Here is a 24206-nt window from a genome sequence, read left to right on the forward strand (position 1 = left end):
TGTTCGAATCTGCTTCAACATTTTATTTTCATTAAACAAATTAAGGATATTATTTGTAAATATCAAGAGCCTAACTTTGAATATTCAATATACTTTTTATTTTACTCTTTTTTTTTTTTGGTTATAAAGAATAAAACAAAACATAAAATTTTCATTTTTATTTTCCCACCTAATTGAATGTTTGGAAAACTAGTATCGTCCAAATTAATCTCATATCTTTATTTATTTATTTATTTATTATTATTATTATTATTAAGCATTGATCATACATGCTATTTTATCTATTTGCAAAATTTAGCATCGCATCCCTTGAAAAGCTAAACTTTTCTAATATATAAAACAAATAAAATGATTTACCACGCTAATACTATTGATCTTAATGTCGAAGCGAGATTTTATGATGGTGTAATAGAAAGTGACTTGCAAGAAGCTATTAGGAATGCGAAAGAAGAAGATACAAACCTTTTTTCTGATTCTTTTCTTATAAAAAAAACTCTCTAAGCCAAGCTAGTGTGACTTAAACATTTTTATTGTTTAGTCTTTTTAAAATACACAAATAGTATGACTCATGTACTGGCTAGCTATTTTGTTAGAAAACTATGAACATGGACATTTACCAAAAAAAGAAAAAAGAAAAAAACTATGTATAGGGGTGGAGAAGGGTCCAATTTGGTTGGATCCTTTTTTGTCCGCTTGGATGTTAAGTTTATTTTTTAATAAAATTTTTTTACTTTCCTTTTTATTAAAAAAATTAAAAGAAAGATTTGCCATGCACACCAATAAAATATTAGAGTGATAATATCTGTATAACTAGTAAGCAAATTAGATGCCCTTAATATCACTCCTGCCACACACTTTATACATATAGGGTTTTATTCTATTATTATTAAAGGAGTATAAATTTGAATCCAAGATTCTAAAAAACAGATAGTGGATATATTACTAGGTTGCCCCAAGAAAATATATGTATAGGTTGGAAAATATTACATGACATATTTATCTTACATAAACTTCATAAAAATTTTCTCATTAAAAAAAAAAAAGGAAAAAAAACCTACAAACAAATTTTTGTATGTTTTATTCTTTTTTTTTTTGGCTAAAAAATAAAAAAAATACTTTTTGGTAATATCATAGGTATCAGGCCATAGCCCTAAATGATTTTCTTCTGCTAAGCTACCATCCTCGGTGAAATTTTTGTATGTTTTATTCTCTACTTAGTTTTGTCCTATATGATATATATAGTGACAATAGTTTTGTCCTAGCAAAAAAGATTGTGGTGACGAACAGTGTACACTGCTCCCGATTCATCCTTCAGTTTAATGGATGAGGAACCTAAATCACAGCACCAATAATTGCACCCTTTATATGTATAATTCATGACAGAAAACCATTATGCATATATTCATGAAGAAAAACAATGGTTTTCTTTTTTTATCTTTTTTTGTTTTTGTTCTGGCTTTTGTTCCTTTTTTTTAATTTTTTTTAAGCTAAGCAGCTTAGGCAATTTGGGAAAAAAACTCGTTAGAGTGATAATTGAAGTGGAGAATAGTTTTGAGCATTTGACATGCGTACATAGAGGATTCATGAAGTCAGTAATCTAAAACTGAAATCAAAAAGATACTTACAGTTGTACTCTCTCCATCCAATGACCTGATTTTCAGCATCATAAACCACTAGCTTATTTGCAAGCACCATGTCTGCAATTGGAAACAATTAAGAAGTCAATAAATAAAATGACATACAGACACACACCAAAAATAATTCATCTACTACATTCTTTTGATAAAAATTATCCCCAATCAATCTATATATCTAGTTCCAGAAAGTTATACTTCAAAATGCCTCCAATTTTATAACACATAGAAGAGAGACAGATGTTTGACATAGATAGAGGCAGAAATCATAAATCACCTAAATGCTTTTGAACAGATTATCTCATGAGTAATATGCAAAGTCTTTTTGACGAGCTTAGGTATTTTTGTTTATCTTCTAAATGCTTTTAGACAAGCCATGTGCTATCCATAGAAGGATAGACATTTTGGAAGTAAAGAACTAATGCAAACAGCATACAATGGTAGCGTGTTTGTTTCACCGGATTGGACAGGATTTTGTTCCAATCCGATATTTGAAAGGAACAAATGAAGAAGCGGATAAGTTAGCCGCTACAGTAAAATAATCCCCCGAGAGGAGGATTAAGCTGACCCGCCCTTCCCCCAGGGTCAAGTTTCTGTCCGGAGCTCATCGAAGGCGTTGCTGGTGTCTCTCGCGTGCCTCTGCCCAGATCAAGCGTGCCTCTGCCCAGATCAAGCTCTAGTGTTCTTCTTCTTGAATTTGTGAGTTTGCCTTCTTCTTTCTCTTCTCATTGTTTGTCTGCTTCTTCTTCTTCATGTTTCAGTTTATTTCTTTTTTATTAGATCTGCCCATATTCCTCTTTTTTGATCTGCCAGAAAAGACTTTTTCTTTTTCTTCTTCTCTATTCTCGTTCTTCTTCTTCTTCATCTACATTGTTCTTCTTCTTCTTCTTTTTTCATTTATTTCCTTCGGGCCATATTTTTCTTCTTCGTTTGTCTTGTTCTTCGATCTGGCAATTTGTTTTTTTCTGCAATTTTATTTTTGATCTGGTAGTACAAATCTGGAGGAAAAAATGTCTTCTTCTTCGTTCTTCTCTTCGATCTGGCATTGTTTTGTTTTGTTTTTTTTTTTTGTTGTTGCCATTTTATTTCTTCTTCTTCTTCAATCTGGTAGGGCAAATCTGTAGACAAAATTTCTTCTTCTTCTTCTTCTTCTTCGTTCTTCTTCTCCTTCAATCTGGCATTGTTTTTTTTTTTTTTTTTTTGCCATTTTATTTCTTCTTCTTCTTCAACCTGGGAGTACAAATGTGTAGAAAAAATTTCTTATTCTTCTTCTTCTACTTCGTTCTCTGTTCTCCTTCGATCTGGCATTGTTTTTTTTTTTTTTGCTATTTTATTTCTTCTTCTTCTTTAATCTGGGAGTACAAATGTGTAGAAAAAATTTCTTATTCTTCTTCTTCTTCTTCTTCGTTCTCTGTTTTCCTTCGATCTGGAATTGTTTTTTTTTTTTTTTTTTGCCATTTTATTTCTTCTTCTTCTTCAATCTGGTAGGACAATTTTTGTCTTATGGCTGCGATGGCAATGGCAATGGCTGTTATTGTTGGAATTTAGAGTTGATGTCGTGTTAAATCTATGGTTTCTGATTCTGGGTGCTTTACAATTTAGCTGTTGAGCCTTCATTTTACGAATATTATTATTATTATTATTATCGTGATGTCTTTTAATTGCCCTGCATGGTGGTTTGGTTATGGTAGGTGAATTTGATGTTTTGAGAAATTAAATGCAGATTTATTTTTCAAAAACGAAATAATGATGACTTAAAAAGGGCCTAAATTTTTGTTAGAGAGTTTTTACGACAAAATTTCGACATGGCATTATGATTTTTTCTTTAATATATATATATATATATATATATGGTTTACATAGAGTCTAATTTTATGCCTTATTATCATCTTTTGTCTTTTCCGTATACCCTCATTATGTGTATCCATGTATATAGGCTTCACGTATTTAACGTTGACTTGGATCATGAGTGTGAATTTATCCATACATGTTTAGAACAGCGTAGACTAGATTGGATCAGACTTTAGTGTGAAATTTGGAACTTTGTTTCATCTTGTTGGATGAAAGTTAGCAGTTATACTATCTTAATTTAAGTATGGCGGTCTATAAAGTGGTAAGGGCCTTATTTAAGATTTTCAAGTAGTTGGTGGGATCCAGCTGTAATGAAATTGTGGTATTTTCCTTGCCATGGACCTTTACCCCAATCTCTCCCTCTCCCCAGAATCGGTCCTACATGTAATCTTATTTTGTTTTTATCATTACACTTGATGGAACTTGTCAAAAGAATCTATACTCATCAGGGAACTTTTCTAATAAAATCTCTACTCTTAAAAGGGGTTGCTTTTACTTGAAGTATAAGAGCAGATTACCCATACATATGAATATTCTAGTGTTTATACAGGGATTTTGTCTTATCAAATGTCTTAACTTGTTGAAGAAGGCCTCCATTTTTTTTTTCCATTTTATTTCTTCTTCTTCTTCAATCTGCTAGTACATATTTGTAGAAAAAATTTCTCCTTCTTCATTCTTCATCTTCGTCCTTCTTCTTCTCCTTCCATCTGCCATTGTTTTTTTTTCTGCAATTTTATTTCTTCTTCCATATTTACAATGCTTAGTGTACAGTCATGTCAAGTTTATACATTTGTTAATGTTGGACTTGTCCTTCTATGTGTAGGTTGTGAATGCTGATTCTGTATCGGAGTTGAGTGAACTTGGAAATCAATTAGCCAACAAAAGCCGTTATCTAAAGTTGAGGTATGCAGCTATCTACCTACAGATATGATTGTCAATGTATTTCTAACATATTTTTCTTTCTCTTTTTAACATTCATTGATTAGACTGTTCTGTTTTTTTTTTTATGTTATTAGTTGACTGCAATTTATCCTTTGAATGCATTGCTTTTAAATTTAATATGGAAAATAAAAATAAGTGTAGCCACATCATGCTAGAGAAACAGAGAAAGATAAAATTAGATCTAGAAATCTTTCGTTTATCTAAGATAAATACATCCCGTAACATTATTATTTATATCTTAATAATCCATCCAAATAATGAAAAATTTGTATGATGTTCTAAAAAACGTATCATCCAAATGTTCTTTCATATAAAATTATTGTAAAAATTCAATTAACATTTCTTTTATTTATAATGTTCATTAATTTTTTGTTTCTTTAAAAGCATAAATATATATTTATCCCACAATTTCTCAGTATTTATATTTATAACATATGACCCCCTCCTGGGGACATTCCTAGCTTTGCTCTGCACTGGCTTCAAAGACATGGGTACCATATTTGTATATTTTTGATTCCGAAAGCAAGGTGTATGAATTATCCTTAGTGAATAATAGCAGCTGAAAAATCTGTTTTGTATTTTAAAATCTCTAGATAACATTAATGATCAAAAAACAAAGGCAGATAATATAATTATAAAGTGAGGTCTGTGAGTGAATATAGTTTTCTAGCTGCATAATATACATTCTTTCACCAATGTTTTCAAACAAATCATATGGGATATGATAACCTTATATGTGAAGAATAAATTGTAGTTTCTTCCGTGGATTATGCATATATATGTTCCTTGTTTAATATGTTAGTTCTGGATCGATGCTATTTGGCCAAACAAATATTTTCTTTTTTTTTTTTAAGCTTGGTGACTATTAATTCCTCCACATTCGATCTAATAGCATCAATGTTAATTTTATACTAGCCATATATATTATACAACATACTGCTCCTACGATCACTTCTTTCCTTATCTCTTTCTCCCCAATCTCGGTGCTTCACATCTTTCCTCTTTCTATCCTTCTCTTTTAATTTTTCCTCCCCTTTTAAATCGAATTTGTTTTCTCCAACAGCCTCATGTGCTTCCACATGATCCCTTTCCTCGGTGGTTAAGCATTCCTTGGCATTGAAATGGGGATTATTTTTTTTAGCCAAAAATTAAAAAAAATTTATTAGTTCTTTGATTAATGTTCATCTGTCATTTTGATTAATGTAATATATTTATTTGAATATTTAGTTGTACTCGGGATTATTACTTTTACTATAATTATTAGAAGTCTTACTAATTTTCATCCAAGATATATTTTTGTAAATTATAATTTTTTTGTACATTAAAATGTTATGTTTGTTTTGTTTTTATTTTATTTTTTTTATTTTTTCTTTTTTGTAGTGAATATGGATCGAAGAAGATTTGCTGCATTATTGATGCTTCCAAATGATAAGGCATTAGAATATTTTTCTACATGCTTTATAGTTGTCGAGTTTATGTACATGTATGTAGCAATGCGATTGAGAAATGATAGAGGTGTTAGGAATCGAATAAATAGGACTGTAGAGTTGCGTTCGTCTTTTGTAACTAGTTTGTTGGACAATGATGTTAACTGTATTAGTCAACTTAGAATGGATAAGAGAACATTTGATATTTTATGTCAGTTATTACGCCATGATGGATATGTTAAAAGAGATGGTACTGTTACATTGGAAGAGCAAGTGTGCATATTTTTGCATATAATTGCTCATCATACAAAGAACCGTACAATTATCACTAGATTCAATAGATCGGGGGAAACAGTTAGTAGATATTTCAATTCAGTGTTGAATGGAGTGTTACGTTTACATGGGACATTGTTGAGGCATCCTGAACCTGTGTCTGATAATTGTTCGGATGATAGATGGAAAATATTTAAGGTATGTTAATCAATTAGTTTGGTTACTTTATTTAATTCGTAGATATATGTGGTAATATCTTATGTAACTAATTTTGTTTGTGACCTAGAATTGTTTGGGAGCATTAAATGGAACTTATATTAAGGTTAATGTACCCGAAATTGATAAGCCGAGATATTGAACCAGGAAGGGTGAGATAGCCACAAATGTCTTAGGTGTATGTAACCCAAATATGGAATTTATATTTGTATTACCTGGTTGGGAAGGTTCCGCTTCAGACTCAAGAGTACTTCGAGATGCATTGAGTAGGCCAAATGGATTAAAAGTACCCACCGGTAAGAGCAATCCTTAAAGTTTATATTGTAGTGGACTAACATTACGTTATCTAATAGGAGCCATTTTTCTGTGTTAGGTTATTATTATTTAGTGGATGTTGGTTACACTAATAGTGAAGAATTTCTTGCACCATATAGGGGAACAAGATATCACCTTTCCGAATGGAGAGATGGTTGTGCACCTGTAAATCATGAAGAGTATTTCAATATGAAGCATGCATCTGCTAGAAATATAATAGAAAGATGTTTTGGAGTTCTAAAAATGCGATGGGCAATTTTAAGAAGTCCATCGTTCTATCCAATTTCAACCCAAATTAAGATAATTACTGCATGTTGTTTGATACATAATCTTATTAGGAGAGAAATGGCACTTGATCCCGGAGAAGCTGGGTTTGATATGAGTAACGATGCTGACATAAGTGGGGATGAAGATATTATAGGATCAATTGGTTCTTCGGATCAATGGACTAATTGGAGAAATGAGTTAGCTAGGCATATGTTTGATGAGTGGAGAAGTCGTCGTGGTTAATAGTTGATTGTTATGATTTATATAATTTTGTAACTGTTTAATTTTATGGTGTTTGTTACATCTTTTGTATGAAGACTAAATTATATTAAATATAACATATGAGATTTTTATTATTTGTTATTAAATTCATATTTTTTATGGTATTTTTGGAATCATGTAATTTTTACATAAATAGCAATGGAAGCTGGAGGTAGCAGTAACGATAATAGGGGTGGTGACTCTAAGCGTACATGGACTCAACGAGAGGAAGAAGCTTTACTGATTATCTTAGATGAAGCTGTAGCTAGTGGGCAACGTTGTGATACAGGGTCATTTAAGCCTGGCACACTTACTATGATTGAGAGGCGACTATCTGATCTGTGTCCTAATTCGAGACTGCGAGCCAATCCACATATTGAGTCGAAGATGAGAAAGTGGAAGAAGCAATATGGTATAATATATGACATGCTAAACAAAAGTGGATTTGGATGGAATGACTCTCTTAAATGTGTGGAGGTTGACAGTGAAGAAGTTTGGCAAGCATATGTGCAGGTTTTGAATATTATTTGAAAATATATGTTAATTTCAATTTTAGTTTGTTATCTAGCATTTATTTTTTCTTAGCTAAATGTTGGCTTTTTGTACTTTAGAGTGCCCCAAGTGCAAAAGGTTGGAGAGGAAAATCTTTTCCTATTTATGAGAAGCTTGCTAATATTTTTGGGAAGGATCGGGCAATCGGACATGGAGCACAAACTTCAATTGATATGATAAATGAAATAAATCTGGACACTGCAAATGAACCAATTGATAATGTCGATTCTCCAATGTCTGTGAATTGAGGAGATAGTGAACCATCTACACAAGTCTAAGCAAGAGGTAAACGAAAATCTAGATCGAAGGACGATGACATTCTAGCCGGGTTAGGCAATGCAGCAGAGAAATTATTTGATAAATTGGCTGCAAAGTTGGAAAAATCCGAAGCTTATTATCCACAATATTTAGCTATGGAGCTTGACAGGTTAGGATTTGAGGCCAGTGATAACCTCAAAATCTCTAAGGCAATGAGATCGGATCCATCGAATATAGAGGTTTTTAAGGTTATTAAAACAGATGCGGGGAAGATTGCATATGCTCGTGACTTTTTGGATAACTAATTTAGTAAAGCAGTGGACTACATATTTCTGTTTATGTATGGGAGGATGATAATTATGAACAATTAGGTTTGAAACTTATGAACTTGTTGTATGGTGGTGGATGTTTGTTTCTAAATTTGCATGTAAGGTATGTATTATGTTTTAGAATATTCATATACGCGTGATTGAGTTGATTTATTGATTTTTTAATTGTATTACTATATTATATTATAATGTATTCTTATATGCAGGAATATTAAATGGCAAAGAGAAGAATTTATGTTGTGTTCAAAGGTAGAGAACCAGGGATATATAATTCTTGGCCTGAATGTCATCAACAAGTGCAAGGATTTAGAGATAATTTATATCAAGCATATAATATAACCCAAGAAGCTGAAATTGCATATGTTGAGTATGTAGAACAACGGATGCGGAATCGTAATGACGCAAATCTAATACGAAATACCACTGCACATACACATGCTCAATTGAACAATGAATGGTGTAATGGTTTTATAGTAGGTTTTTTATTTGGATTGCTATCAACAAGTGTATTTACTTATTTGTTTTATAAGTAAATTATCCTTGTAAAATCCAATATATTTATATTTATGTAGTACTTGTTATTTGAATTGCTACATGTGAAATCTATATACAGATACGTATAATTTGGATATGGATATTCTTATATTATCAACAAGTTCTTAATTACATATACTGTTAATTATTTCTTTATTTGTGAATAATTGTTATTTATGATTTACCATACTAAAATTTATTTTTATTGGTTTTGGAAACAATATATTTATGTAATTTATGGGTTGAAAAAATATTCAATTGTCTTATGCATACCATTAAAATATATTTATTTTTAATTAATTGTTATTTATGGCATACTATGTTTTAAGTTAATTTAAGCTATTTCTAAAGTTATATATTAATATTATTTGTGGGCGTATACAACAAATTTTGTATATTTTGCATGTATATATAAATATATAAATATATAAATGTACAACTTTAATTAGATGTAATAATTTTTTTTCATATAAATTTAACTTTTAAAATTTTTATTTTTTTTAAATTAAAAATATAATTACAAAATAGTCCTATCCAGTCCGATTCGGCACCAAACATGGTACAATTAGTCCATCATTCAGTCTGGAACTATACCAAACATAGTACTGCACTAATTATCCTGTCCAATCCTATCCGATCCTGTCCGATCCGGACCTATCCGGTGTACCAAACGCCCCCTGGATGGTTTAAACACAAACACAATGGTTGAAATGGTTGGGAGTCTTTAAGATTGATATGAAATTTGATCTAAATCCATGACCATGAGTAATTGTTGAAGTACCACATTAAGCTAGAAATCACCAATCAAATTTACTTTAAAATGCAAGTCAAGGCAAGACATTACCTCCCAAAAGAGTCACTTTTCCATCCTTGGATATTATTCCACTGTTTTGCCAACCAATACACCACACATGGTCCTAAAGAGACATCATGCAAAATATTTATTAGCCAAGTAAATTTAAGAACAGTAAGTAAGTGAAAACCACCTTAAGTAGAGGAAAAAAGCCAAAGAAACCACAAAATGAAGCATGGCATGTTTAATTAAATAAAAATTAAAACCCACTTACCCACATCTGGAACAGGTAATCATGAGGATAAACTGTCAAAATAAGTGATTTATCAAAATGTAATGTGATATCTGGAAATCCATCCTCAACCCTGAAAGAATGAAGTAACAAACAGGTCAGAAAGGTTTTTACAAGCCTTACTGTTTTACACAACTTAATTAAATATAAAAGGTAAATAATAAAGACTAACAAAATTTCATAAATAATAGACAATACGATGGAAAAGTTGCAGTTAGCGCCTCCCTTATCATTATACTCGAAACAAGTAAATTCATTACCAACTTTATGTACTTACAACCCGGGCTGCTGTGCCAAAACCTAATTTATTCGAAACAGAAAAAGAAAAAACTAAAATTATATATAATACAAACTTCAAATGATTGAAATTTAAAAGGACATCACGAACCTCGGTCACCAGTAGGTCATAATCAGTATCTGGAAGATAAGCCAAGGTTGTTCCACTGTCAATTATCGCTCCTATCGGATCTTCAGTATCAAATATATCTTTGGGAAGTTCTAGAACATCACCACCCACCTCAATTGCCTTCATAATAACATTGTACCGTGCCCTAAGATGGTAAATAAAAGTATAATTACAACAGCATTCACAAGCCCAGACCTAAAGAAGAAGTGCTTCCTCAACTAAGAAAGAACTTCGACAAACACAGATCATACAACTCTATTTATAATTTTAAAACCTAATTAGTCATTTAACTAATTCTGAAGTGGTTCGTCACATTTACTTTATATTTAGTGCAAGAGTGCCCCCAAAAAAAAAAAAAAAAAAAAAGAGACAAAAGAAAAAACACCGCGACAGGTACCCTTTCCCTCTTACTAATAACACACACTAATTCATCGTGTACCATATCTCTAAAAAAATAAGAATTTTGTGATAATCTCACTTACTGATTTGGTACCATCGGAGTAGTATTCACTTGTGGTTGTACCACTTCCCCCATGGCAAAGATTCCACCTCCATTTACATTATCCAAGCAGTGGGCAAATGTTTTTTTGACCTTTCCAGCCACAGCAAGTTGTGATATCATTGACGAATTTGCTTTTCCAAAACCGATTATACCATCAAGTCCTACAGAAGTTTCACCAAGGTCTGCAGATTGCTTGACTCCACATCTAATCCACAAAAGGCAGTTAATTAATGTACACATGCTCACACACACAATACATAAACTCTAAAAGCAACAATAAGTTAAGTCAAAGTGAGCCAACATTGGAAAATCTGAATCTGCCGAAACTTTGGAGAACAGAGGTTGACTGCATAAACACATGTCGAATTAAGTGTTACATAAAATGAAAATGTAACTCACCCAAATATTACACTTCCATTTTCTGATTGTGTTTGCTGATTTCCAATCAGTTTATCAAAGTGTATAGTATCCTTCACAAAGTAACCAGTAGTCGTGCCATTATCTGCATAAACCACATTATATGGGCAAAGCAATTCAGGCCGGCAACCAGGAGGTGGACCATTGTACATCGATGTGCAAAATTCTTGATCACAAGTAACTAACTTTGAAGTGGATGAGCTTCTTGGATCATAGAGTGTAGGATCAATCTGCAGTACGATAAACAAAATAATAAAAACCTCTTTGATAAAGCGATAATATAATTTATTTAATGTTGTGGTTCTCTGACCACTTTAGAGAAGAAATGTGAGAAGAAAAATAAAAATTAATTCTATTACTCACTTGGAAATAGATTACAAAAATAAAAACTTTTCTCGTGGAGAATTCTCACGTGGAACCTCTCTCTACACTATCAAATTCTCTCTGGAATTGCTCACTCTTCTCTCAAGCTTTTTCTGGAACTTAAACACTACTCTCAACACTCCTCACTTGGGTGATATTGAGGTTGCACTGCTTGGCTTGGAGATGCAATGGGATGGAGCCTTTTTATAGGCTCACAAATTTGGTGCATGTCCTCCATTTTCAACCTCTTCTGACGTTCAGCACCGGCCTTCTGACATTGCCCACAATTGTTAAGCAAGTTGGAGTTCGGTGTTAAATGCAGTAATGGCCATTGTCAAAAATGGTGAGCTGCTGGTTTCACACTGTCAGTGCAGTGTGGTGCGGCTGGACTTCACAATTCTCCCCCTCCAGTCGCATTTAAACTGATGGTCATCTGCCATCCATTCCAGCTATGTCTCTGCACAGCTTCAACTTCTCTTGAGCAACGACTTTTGTTAGCATATCTGCTGGATTCTCTTTTGTATGGATCTTCATCAGTTTCAACAACTGTTGATCTATTACTTCGCATATCCAATGATAGCGGATGTCAATGTGCTTTGTAAGGGAATGATACATTGAGTTTTTGCTCAAATCCATGGCACTTTGGTTATCATAATGTATCTTGTAGTCTTCTTGCTTGATGCCCAGTTCTGTGAGAAAACGCTTTAACCACAATATTTCCTTACCCGCTTCCGTTGCGGCAATGTACTCTACTTCCGTAGTGGATAAAGCAATACACTTCTGCAATCTTGACTGCCATGACACAGCTCCCCCTGCAATAGTGTAGAGATAACCTGATGTAGACTTTCTATTATCAAGGTCTCTGGCCATATCTGCATCTATATAGCCTTCTAAGACTGGATCACCTCCCCCGTAGCACAAACATAGCTTTAATGTACCTTTAAGATACCTGAGAATCCACTTGACTGCTTCCCAGTGTTTTTTTCCAGGATTTGAAAGAAATATGCTCACGACACCTATTGCATGAGCAATGTCTGGTCTGGTACACACCATAGCATACATCAGACTTCCTACCACTGAAGAATATGGTACTGTCGCAATTTCCTCTATCTCTTTTTTGGATGAGGGGCATGAGTTCTTGCTCAACTTGAAATAATTTGCAAGTGAAATGTTAACTGGTTTGGCTTTATCCATGTTGAATTTCTTTATCACTCGTTCAACATACTTCTCCTGAGATAGCCATAACCTTCTGTTCTTCCTGTCTTGGATTATTTGCATTTCCAAAATTTGTTGAGCTGGTCCTAAATCCTTCATATCATAGGACTTAGATAATTCCTTCTTCAGCTGACTAATTTTTATTGCATCTTGTCCAACGATCAACATATCGTCCACATATAGCAAAAGTACAATGAAGTTTCTATTTGGAAATTTTTGAATATAAACACACTGGTTTGCTGCAATCCTCTTATAGCATTGACTCACCATAAATGAGTCAAACTTCTTATACCATTGTCTTGGTGCTTGTTTGAGGCCATATAAACTCTTCTTCAACTTCATACGAGGTTTTCTTTCCCTGAAACCTCAAATCCTTTTGGCTGCTCCATGTAGATTTCCTCATGTAAATCACCGTGAAGAAATACTGTCGTCACATCCATCTATTCAAGCTCTAGGTTTAGACTTGCTACTAAACCAAAAATTACTCGAATTGAAGTCATTTTTACCACTAGTGAGAAAATCTCGTCAAAGTCAATTCCTTTCTTCTAAAGAAATCCTTTGACCACCAATCGGGCTTTATGCTTCACCACCCTTCCGCTGCCATCTTTCTTGAGCTTGAACACCCATTTATTCTTTAGTGCCTTCTTTCCTGTTGGAAGCTTAACCAACTCATAAGTATGATTTTTCTGCAAAGATTCTATCTCATCTTGCATTGCTTGTAGTCACTTTTCTTTGTCTTCATGAGAAACAGCTTCCTGGAAACTCTCTGGTTCCCCCTCTTTAGTAAGCAGAATATACTCAGATTCTGGAAATCTCTTTGATGGAATTCGGCCTCGCTCAGATCTCCGAACTTGTAAACCACTGGTTTTAGGAGGTGTACCATTATCTGACCGCTGTGATGGCCCTGTCAATTTTTGAGAGGATTGAGTCTCCCCCTGCTTAATATCCTCTTCTTTCTCCTGGTCTGCTTCTGGCATATTTTTATGCACCTCGTTATCCTCTGTGGCTATCTATGTAGATGCTGGATTAGGAATAAAATTCTGGGCACTAGAACTACGATTAGGAGACATTCTAGGCTTTTCGATGTCTTTCATTATCTGGTTTCCATGGAATACTATGTCTCTGCTTCTAATAACCTTCTTTGTTTTCGGGTCCCATAACCTGTATCCGATTTCTTCATCTCTATATCCTATAAAGATGCATGGAGTAGATCTTGCATCGAGCTTCTGTCTGAGCTCCTTGGATATATGTGCATAAGTTAAACAACCAAACACTCTTAAGTGAGAGTAGGAGGGAATCTTACTCGACCACACTTTTTCCAGAATTTCAAAATTCAACGGTACTGATGGTGATTTGTTGATTAAATAGCAGGTGGCAAGAATAGCTTCTCCCCAGAATGGCTTTGGTAGCTTAGCCATACTGATCATACTTCTGACCTTTTCCATAATTGTCCGGTTCATCCTCTCGGCTACTCCGTTATGTTGTGGGTGCGAGGGACCGTCTTCTCATGTCGAATTCCGTGTCTTCTCTAGTAGGCATCGACCTCCTTGGAAGTATACTCGCCTCCATTAATGGAGCAGAGACATTTCAGCTTCTTTTCTGTTTCACACTCTACCATGGTATGAAATAGTTTGAAGTAATCTAATACCTGGTTCTTTGTCGTTAAGAAATATACCCATACTTTCCGAGAAGCTTCATCAATGAAGGTTAGGAAATACCTGTTGCCACCTAATGATTCCACCTCCATGGGACCACAAACATCAGAGTGCACCAGACTAAGCAACTCTGATCTTCTCGATGCAGAGGAACTGAAGGAGACTCTATGTTGCTTACCAAACAAGCAGTGTGTCAGGATCCGTCCAGAATTCCTTCCCCGGAACCCTAGACAGCCCTGATACCAGGGAAACCCTACCGAACCCTCCAACGGAAAATCCGGCAGAGCCTCCCCTAAGGGATTTACTTACCACAAATTTACCTGCATTGAAAACACACTTCTATACTCATCCCCTTATTCCTCCCACAAACTACAAATTGATTCCACAAATTGCAGCACTTCAAAATAAAACAACAGCAGCAACCCAGTGCATAAAAACAACGACACGTCCAATACAGTATACAGAGCATTATACAATTAACTGTGGAATTTATAAAACGACAGATACGGAAACAATACAAGACAGAGAGGAAAAAGAGAAGAAAAACTTCTTGAACCTTCGGCAACGAACTGAGACGTTGGGCTCGCCCCGGACAATCAACGTCTCCAACCTGGACCTAGGGGAACGAAATTTAAGAGTGTGAGATGCTAATCATCTCAGTGAGTGACCCTATCTACTATACAATATAAAACCATGGTAATACAGTAGATAGATAATAATTAATTGGAAAATAATAATTTCTCTCAAAACCCTTACAATTCTCTCAGTTGGAAAAGTTCCCCTTTTAAAACATTTTCACAAAAACCAATGTACATACCTCCCAAAAACCAAGGGATTAAACCATTTGATAAACAATAATTAAATAGAAACATACCCCAAATATATAATAAAAATATAATAAATTATATTAAATAAATTTTGAACACCTTTGGGGTTTAAACCATTATTTGCAATTTACACCGACAATTACACCTGACGCACCACACCATATACCGGTGATGCCCTCCGATACCCAGCGTCCTGAGCACCGACTGGCGGGGGGTTAAAGAGAGAAACCTGCAACGGTCACTTCGGCGTCCCGACAGTACCGCTGCTACAAACCATCATCCGGCCAAGGAGGGGGGCGGCTGTGCACAACAATAACCTTGCCTGCCCACGGTCCAATGGCAACTCACGGGTGAAGTAATAACCGTGCGCTAAACCAGATAATAACCGCGCACTACCACGTGTCCATACACCATACACCAGAACACCAATACTGTATGAGTGCGTCTAAAAATAAACATTAATAACCAACCGTACCGTTTTCCAAAATTACCGTGGGAAGTATACCAAATTTTCACAAAACACCATCCCACATATTTTATTTAATAACCCGGTACGAAACAATTGATAACCAACAAACCACAATTTCCTCGAAGTACGAGATGCAACCATAAAAATACCGCGGGCATAATTTATAAAATTTAAACAAATATTTTCGTAAAATATTTAACCCAATTATGCCCGAAAAATCAATTTTAAAAACCACGTACAAATACTACCAAAATACACCTTGCTCATGCATAATAAATTAAACCACAATATAATTCATAAATAAATCACACCACATGAGCATAATTTACAGATATCAAATTAATACCACATAAATACAATTAATTACCCCAAAAATATTTTTAAAGGTGGGTCACTCACCTGGAGCACGCAATTAACCCATGATCCACCACGGGATCAATTTCATGACTCACCGGTGCTCCTAGAACAAAATTCACAGACAGTCAAATAAATTAATATTTTATTCGGGTAAATAATACCCGGTACCCGGGGGTCAAAACACAAACTTTAACCAAAATGGTCGAATGATATACCGAATCGAAGCTCGTGGAACGAGGATCACCAATCCGGTCTCCGTCGACCCCAATTCCACCAGAGGTGGCCGGAATTTGGCTGGAAAGGTTCGGCCGGTTTTCAATCCCTCGTATCTCGCAAACTGCTTCGAATTTTTGAGATTGGAGGCCATTTTTGAACTTAGAGGACCCAAAATAGGGGGATAGGAGGCTCAATTGGGAGTGGGCTGGCCGGAAAACACAAGAAAAGAGGAGAGAGAAAATCCGGCGGCCGGCGGCTTCTCCAGCCCGATCGGCGCGCGTCCGGCGGCGGATGGCCGTGAAAATTGGCGGCCAAGCTCGCCTCCTCCTTCCGCACGTCACTGGCCGGCGCGTGTACTGTGTAGGTGGCCGGAATTTGAAAACACGGGAGAGAGAGAGAGAGCCGGTGGGAGAGAAAAAGAAAGGTACTGTGCGTGTGTGTGTGTTTCGGGGAAGAAGAAGGGAAAAAAGAAAAGAAAAGGAAAAGAAAAAAAAGAAAAAAAGAAAAACAGGTGTTTTCCCACGTGGGGAAAAGAAAAGAAAAAAGAAAAAGAAAAAGAAAAGAAAAAGGAAAAGAAAAAGAAATAAAGAAAGAAATAATTAAATAATATTAATAATAATATTATTATTTAAAATAATAATAAAAATAATTTGATTTTTAAACATGGTTGACATGTGGCATTTCACCATGGTGACACATGGTCACTTTCATTGAGTCACACGTGGCACATCGTTATGCGTGTAAAAATAATATTAAAATAATACGGTATTTGAAAAACTTTACAGGTCCATAACTTTCAAATCACATGTCCAAATCGGACGTGCCGCTAGTCTACGGACTCATATCAACGAGCACTTCACAACCATGCATGAGTCAACACTCAACCTTGTATGAATAAAAAGTCAACTTCGGCACCCCTTGGACAGTTTGGACCTCAACTTGTTTTGCTCAAAACTTTCAAACCGTAGCTCCGTTTTCAACGTGCTACCAGTCTACAAACTCATGCCAACGTGTACTTCGTAACGGTACCTCAGTCAACCTTGAATTCCAACCGGATCAAAAAGTCAACTTTTGACCCCTTGGTCAACGGTCAACGGTCAACCTCGGTCAACGTGCAAAAATTCCGACATGGTTTGGGACGGGGTGTTACATAGTGACTACAAGGATCTAGCGCAGGGTCCTTGCAAACAGTGATAAACTTCTTCCTTGCCAAAGTGGACAATCCTTTTTCACTCATGTGACCGAGTATCTGGTGCTACAGATTTTGAGACATCTCTCCTTCTGCAATATTGAGGCTATCAGATCCTTTTTCACTCATGTGACCGAGTCTCTGGTGCCACAGATTTTAAGACGCCTCTTCTTCTGTAATATTGAGGCTATTTGCATATATCTTCACATGAGTCTTGTACAGCGTTCCACAAATATGTCCTCGGGCGATAACTATGGCACCTTTCGTCATTTTCCATGTGCCTTTGCTGAAGTAGTTGTCATAGCCTTGCTTATCTAAGGCTGCTCCCGAAAGTAGATTAAGCCGAAGATCTAGAACATGACGGACATCCTTCAAAGTGATTGTACAACCAACATTCGTTTTTACCTGAATATCACCAATTCCCATAATCTTTGCGAAACTGAAATTTTCCATCTTTACCGTACCAAAGTCTCCTGCTTTATACGTTTTGAAGAAATCCCTGTGTGGAGTGACATGGTAGGATACTGCAGTATCGACTACCCACTCAACATCTTGGGTTGATATATGAAGGCATGTCTCTTCTTCGGTGGAGCAAAGCGCCACTTCTCCTGTAACAATGACTAGTGTCTCTCCATCCTTCTTCGGCTGATTACCTTGGAGTCTCTGCTCTCTCAACAACTTTTTGCAGTTCTTCTTCATGTGACCCTCCAGGCCACAATGATAGCACTTATATGATGATTTTCTCCCGTCTGTAGATCTGCCTTTGCTCTTGCTCCTGCTCCTGCCTCTCCCCCTATCTCGACCACCTCTTTGTTGTCTTCCTCTCTCTGTGAGAAGGGCATATGACTGATCCATGCCAATGTCCTTTCTCCTGACCTTTTCATTGAATAGGACATCCTTAACCATAGACATAGTAAGTTTACCATTCAGGGCCGAATTGCTAAGAGAGACTACCAATGTCTTCCAACTGTTTGGAAGAGAGCTTAGAAGTATGAGGGCCTGATCCTCATCCCCTAGTTGGTAATCCATAGCAGATAGTTGATTTACAAGCTCTGGAACTCACTGGTATGCTCGGCTACAGAAGTTCCACTTTGTAATTTTAAATTTACCAATCGCTTAGCAACAGGGCTTTGTTCCAAGCAGTCTTGGCCTAGTACATGTCCTCCAATTTTGCCCAGAGGGCATATGCAGCCGTTTCCTTAGCTACATGATGGAAGACACTATAGTCGATCCATTGCCTGATCTGACCGATCGTTTTCTTGTTTAATTTCTTCCATTCTACTCTTTTGCTGGGATCTCGGTTTACTCCTTTAGCTTCTATAGGATCAAACAAATTCTTACAATTAAGAAGATCTTCCATCTGAGGTCTCCAAAGTGTATAATTTGTGGTAGTGAGTTTAACCATAGCTCCCAAAGATGATTCTTCCATTGACATAATGGCTTGATCAAAATGGAGCTGAATTTCGCAAAATGAAGTTAACCCCTGCATACGGAATGGCCGAAAATGGTGGACTTGACTCTTCCAGAGTAGAAATATAATTACCAGAAATTTTGAGGCAAAAAAAAAACAATTTCTGGGGTCAAACTGTTAATACAGAAACTACAAGGGTCAGTCTGTAATATATGCAAATACAGGGGTTGTTCCACAATTTCAGAAACTATTGTTGATGTGGCAGATTGCGATGATGTGTAACCACATGGCAAATGACGTAGCGCTTGCGTGGCTGATGATGTGTGGTAACATGGCAGATGACGTGTCGCTGACGTGGTCGTCTTCAACCTCCAGATGGCACGTGCGGCCCGCGAGGGGGTGATCTGCTGTAGAAAATTTCAAGCAGCACGTGGTAGAGCGTGAAGCGTGTCGTTGCTCTCCGGAGAACTTGATTGTTCTCTTCTCGTCGATTACTTTCACTTGGTATCCTCAAACATTTGAGTTCACCAACTTTTTGAAACACCAACTTGAAGAACAGAGGGTCTGTTCCTTCAAATTTGGAACCCAAGCTCTCAACCTGGAGCTCTGATACCATTTGTTATGGTTCTCTGACCACTTTAGAGAAGAAAAATAAAAATTAATTTTATTACTCACTTGGAAATAGATTACAAAAATAAAAACTTTTCTCGTGGAGGATTCTCACGTGAAACCTCTCTCTACACTGTCAAATTCTCTTTGGAATTGCTTACTCTTCTCTCAAGCTCTCTTTGGAACTTAAACACTACTCTCAACACTCCTTACTTGGGTGATATTGAGGTTGCACCGCTTGGCTTGGAGATGCAATAGGATGGAGCCTATTTATAGGCTCACAAATTCGGTGCATGTCCTCCATTTTCAACCTCTTCTGACGTTCAGCACCGGCCTTCTGACATTGCCCACAATTGTTGAGCAAGTTGGAGTTCGGTGTTAAATGTAGCAATGGCCATTGTCAAAAATGGTGAGCTGCTGGTTTCACACTGTCGGTGCAGTGTGGTGCGGCTAGACTTCACATTTAATACTCTGAGATGGCCTAAATTATGCAATGATATTAGGAATGGTAAAAGTAAGGACACCTACACCAAGATCACTTTTTGTGGGACACTTCTGACAGCCAATCCAATTCACCCATAAAATGTCACTTCCTGTGTCAACTTGCACATGATAGTCTTTCGGAGGAGACCCAATCCGAAGTTTTGCAAAGTAAAGCCTAAACCAAACAAACAAGTAAAAAGCCAAATTGCAATGGGTTTCAGTTAAAAGAAGAAAACAATATAAGATCATACTCTATCTTTATATGAATTCTATCAAACATCCTTCATGAAAGGAAGCAAAGAGAAGGACTAGTATGATTAAAATGGATCTTCTTCGTCTCTTAGGAATTAAGACCAACAAGTTAAAAACTGAATTGAGGGAGAGCACAAGTAGACAGATCGAAACAAAAATTCATGCCAACAAACAGAGTGGAGATTGTAACCTCTGTCGTTAGTTTTTTTGTCCCAAAAAAACAGAGGAAGATTGTAACATCTTCCAACATGCAAAACATTGAAAGAAAACAAAAAAATAAAACTTAATGAAAACGAAAAGATTACAATTCATGGGAACTAGCAATGAAAAATATCATCAATAACTCCAGGCAGAATAAAAAACAAGAGAAAATCTAATACGAATCTACCAAATTAAAAGCACCCAACAAACGAATCTAGCTCATTATCACTCAGACCACCAAAAGATTCTAAATTAAGAGGCAAGCAAGATAAGGGTGCTCCTCCAATCTGCATGAAAATTGTCACCCACAGCCTAAACTTTTGCGTAGAAGGAGAAAAATCGGATCCTAAATGAAGTAATCAAATACATGGCATATGATAAAAAAGCCCAACAACTTTTTTTACTAAGGATTAATGATACTTGAGAATAAAATTCCAGCCGGAAACTAAAAATAACCAAATCGAAAATTGGAAGTAAAGAATAAAGCCAACTGACCCGGTACCATTAGGTATGATATTGTGACGTCGCATGTCATGGTCTTTCAAGGTCCTCAAAGGCCTTCCTCTACCCTTGAATTTGAATTTGTGCTGTACCGGGAACAAAAAGTTGCCCGAAACAGTCGAAAACAATGCCAAAACCAAAATTCCACCCAGCAAAGCCAGTCTCGTTCCAAGGTCCATTTTCATTTCTTCCAGAAAACAAAAAAAAAAAAAAAAAAAAAAAACGCAAAGAACTTTATAATCCAACAAAACCCAATATTCACCACAACCTTTTTGTTCAAGCTATCTTTATTAAGAATTCTATGATGGTGTAGGAACGTGTTTGTAGGGAATTCGTGGGCATGTTGGGTTGTACAATTTTGACCATTCACGTGGTCATAGTAATTAAGAAAAATATCATTGATAAGATATCATCCTCCAGATTTAGATGTTAAACAACTGCTTATTTAAACGCAAAAGCATTCCTGGCAATAAAAAATAAATGAGTAAATAAAAGAAAACAAGATTGTTCTTTTCAAACCAATTATTGGACAAATTCATATTTCAATCTTAAATTATTCTTTCCTTTGGCCTAGCACAGGAAATAATATAGTCCTCATCAAGTACGAATCTAGTTCGAGATTTTCTTTTCCTTTCCATAAAATCTGATATGATAGAACTTGACTATGCAGTAAATGAATGGGTTAACTTAGAATATCCCATAAACTTTTTAGTGTACTCTGGTTTTTTTCCATAACCAAAAATACATAATTAAAAAAAAAAAAAATGAACATTGCCTTTTTCTCTCACACGAAATTTTTTGGGGATGAATCTCTCACATGTAATTAGATGGGGGAAAACTAGTTTGTCATTAACCCAAAAGACAAGAAAAAATAAAAATGAAAATAGAGCTGTCGTATTGATATGCTTCGTATTTTTGGAGTTTATGCCACTTAGCTTTTGCTTTCCCTTGTTGTGGAACTCACTGTCCCCTTGTCTCGCTAACCACTGAATCAATGCCAAATGTTTATATAATAGACAGGATATAATACCAAAAGTTTATCCAATACACTATATTAGATATATATATATATATATATATATATTCACACATAGTAAATCACATATTAAGTTTTAGCAATATATAAGTATATATATATATATATATATATGTATATGTTAAGTTATTCTCGTCCAATTTTGATATTCAAAAGGGCTTAATTAGAAGGAAAAATATAAAATAAAATAAAAAGTTTAAAGCAAATCAAATTGTTTTTTGAAAACATTTATTGGAAAGATTCATAATTCAATCTTATAAATTTTACTCTTTATTTTGGTTTGTAAGGTAGTCAGTATTATGATTAATCCTTATCAGTGTTCGAATCTAATTGTACATTTTATTTTCATTAAACAAATAAAGAATATCATTTATAAATGTCAAAATCTAACTTTGAATATTCAATGTACTTTTTATTTTACTCCTTTTTTTGTGTCAAAAAGAATAAAACAAAAAATAAAATTTTCTGTTTCCTTTTCATAACTAATTGAATGTCTGGAAAACTAGTATCGTCCAAATTAATCTCATATTTTTCCCTTTTTTTTCTTTTATTTATTTATTTATTTATTTATTATTATTCTTATTATTTATGATTTGAAGGCATGGATGTTATTATTGGGTTTATACCTAATTTTGCTTTTATTTATTATCAAACTCAGTCACGTATGCAATGAATAAGGCAGTGACGATTAAAACAGCATTCATAAGCCAAGACCTAAAGAAGGAGTACTTCCTCAACTAAGAAAGAACTTCGACAAACATAGATCATACAGCTCTATTTATAATTTTAAAAGCTAATTAGTCATCACATTCACTTTATATTAGGTGCAAGTATGCCCAAAAAAAAAAAAAATGAAAAAGGAAATAACACCGCTAGAGGTTTTTGCAAATGAATTTTAAACTTTTCTTCTTATTGTTTCTTCTTCTTCTTTTCTAAAAACTCTCATCTTATTTACTGATGATTTTGCAATCTTACAATGGAATAACTCAATCAGATCAAACTTCTACCTTATTCAGGTTGAAAAAAGAAAACCAATTAAAGCATCACCATCCAATCAAATGGCAATAATCTCTATTACCATTTCCCTCTAACTAATAACACGCACTAACTCATAGTGTATCATACTTTTAATAAAATAAGAATTTTGTGATAATCTCACTTATTGATTTGGTACCATCGGAGTAGTATTGACTTGTGGTTCCACCACTTCCCCAATGGCAAAGATTCCACCTCCATTTATATTATCCAAGCAGTGGGCAAATGTTTTTTTGACCTTTCCAGCCACAGCAAATCGCATTCACGAATTTGCTTGTCCAAAGCCAATTATACCATCAAGCGCTTCAGCAGTTTTACCAAGGTCTCCAGATTGCTTGGATCCACACCTAATCCACAAGAGGCAGTTAATAAATGTAGCCATGCAACAGTATGGGGGAGAGATGAGTGCCTCTGCTTCTTCCTCTGCTCTCATCGCCGCAGCTTCAACTGCCGGCCACCATTGGAAAAGCCGCCAGAATAAATCCATTTTCACCGTGCCTTCCCATTACCACCAAGCTTTTGGACTTTGAGGTTGTTTTACTTCTTATCTTTATACTGTTTTAACTTTGCCCTTCTCGTTTGGTTGCTGAGAAAAACATATATAGCGAAATGGCAAAAGAAAAAGTTCACATATGCTTAATGCAGAAAACACTGTTTTGATTATATATATGCAGTTAAAAATAGGGATGAGCATGGATTGGATTAGGTTGGTTTGGTTTTGGACCGAAATATAATCCAATTTATACATATCGGTTTTTCTAATTTACAATTCAAACCAAACCATTAAAATATTAAATCCAAACCAAACCAAACCAAACCATTTATGATCGATTTGGTTTGGATTGGTTGATCGGTTTGAAACTTACTAATTTATAAATATATAATACAAATAAAAAATTTTTCAAATATAAAATATAATTTATAAATTATAATTATCCAAACATAAAATACAATTAGAATAATACAACATAGTTTATAATGAAAAATAAAGGAGAAAATGTAGCAAATAATACATATCATGCACTTATTAAATAGCAAACATTAATATCATCATCTCACTCCTATAAAATCAAATTAAAATTGTTAGAACAAATAATGTAAAATAATACATTCGTCAA

General features: G+C 35.0%; 1 protein-coding gene across 1 annotated transcript; it reads right to left on the minus strand.

The window, feature by feature from the left end:
• Positions 1–1258: 1258 nt before the first annotated feature.
• LOC112490686 (aspartic proteinase 36) lies at positions 1259–23575 on the minus strand. Its single transcript, XM_060812189.1, is given in 11 exon segments — positions 1259–1332; positions 1626–1697; positions 9704–9776; positions 9927–10027; positions 10181–10244; positions 10333–10495; positions 10833–11057; positions 11252–11499; positions 20109–20238; positions 20718–20862; positions 23383–23575. Coding segments are annotated over 11 exon segments (1488 nt in total).
• Between the last annotated feature and the right edge of the window lie 631 nt (positions 23576–24206).

Source organism: Ziziphus jujuba, chromosome 10 (assembly GCF_031755915.1).
Source record: "Ziziphus jujuba cultivar Dongzao chromosome 10, ASM3175591v1".
NCBI lineage: Eukaryota > Viridiplantae > Streptophyta > Magnoliopsida > Rosales > Rhamnaceae > Ziziphus > Ziziphus jujuba.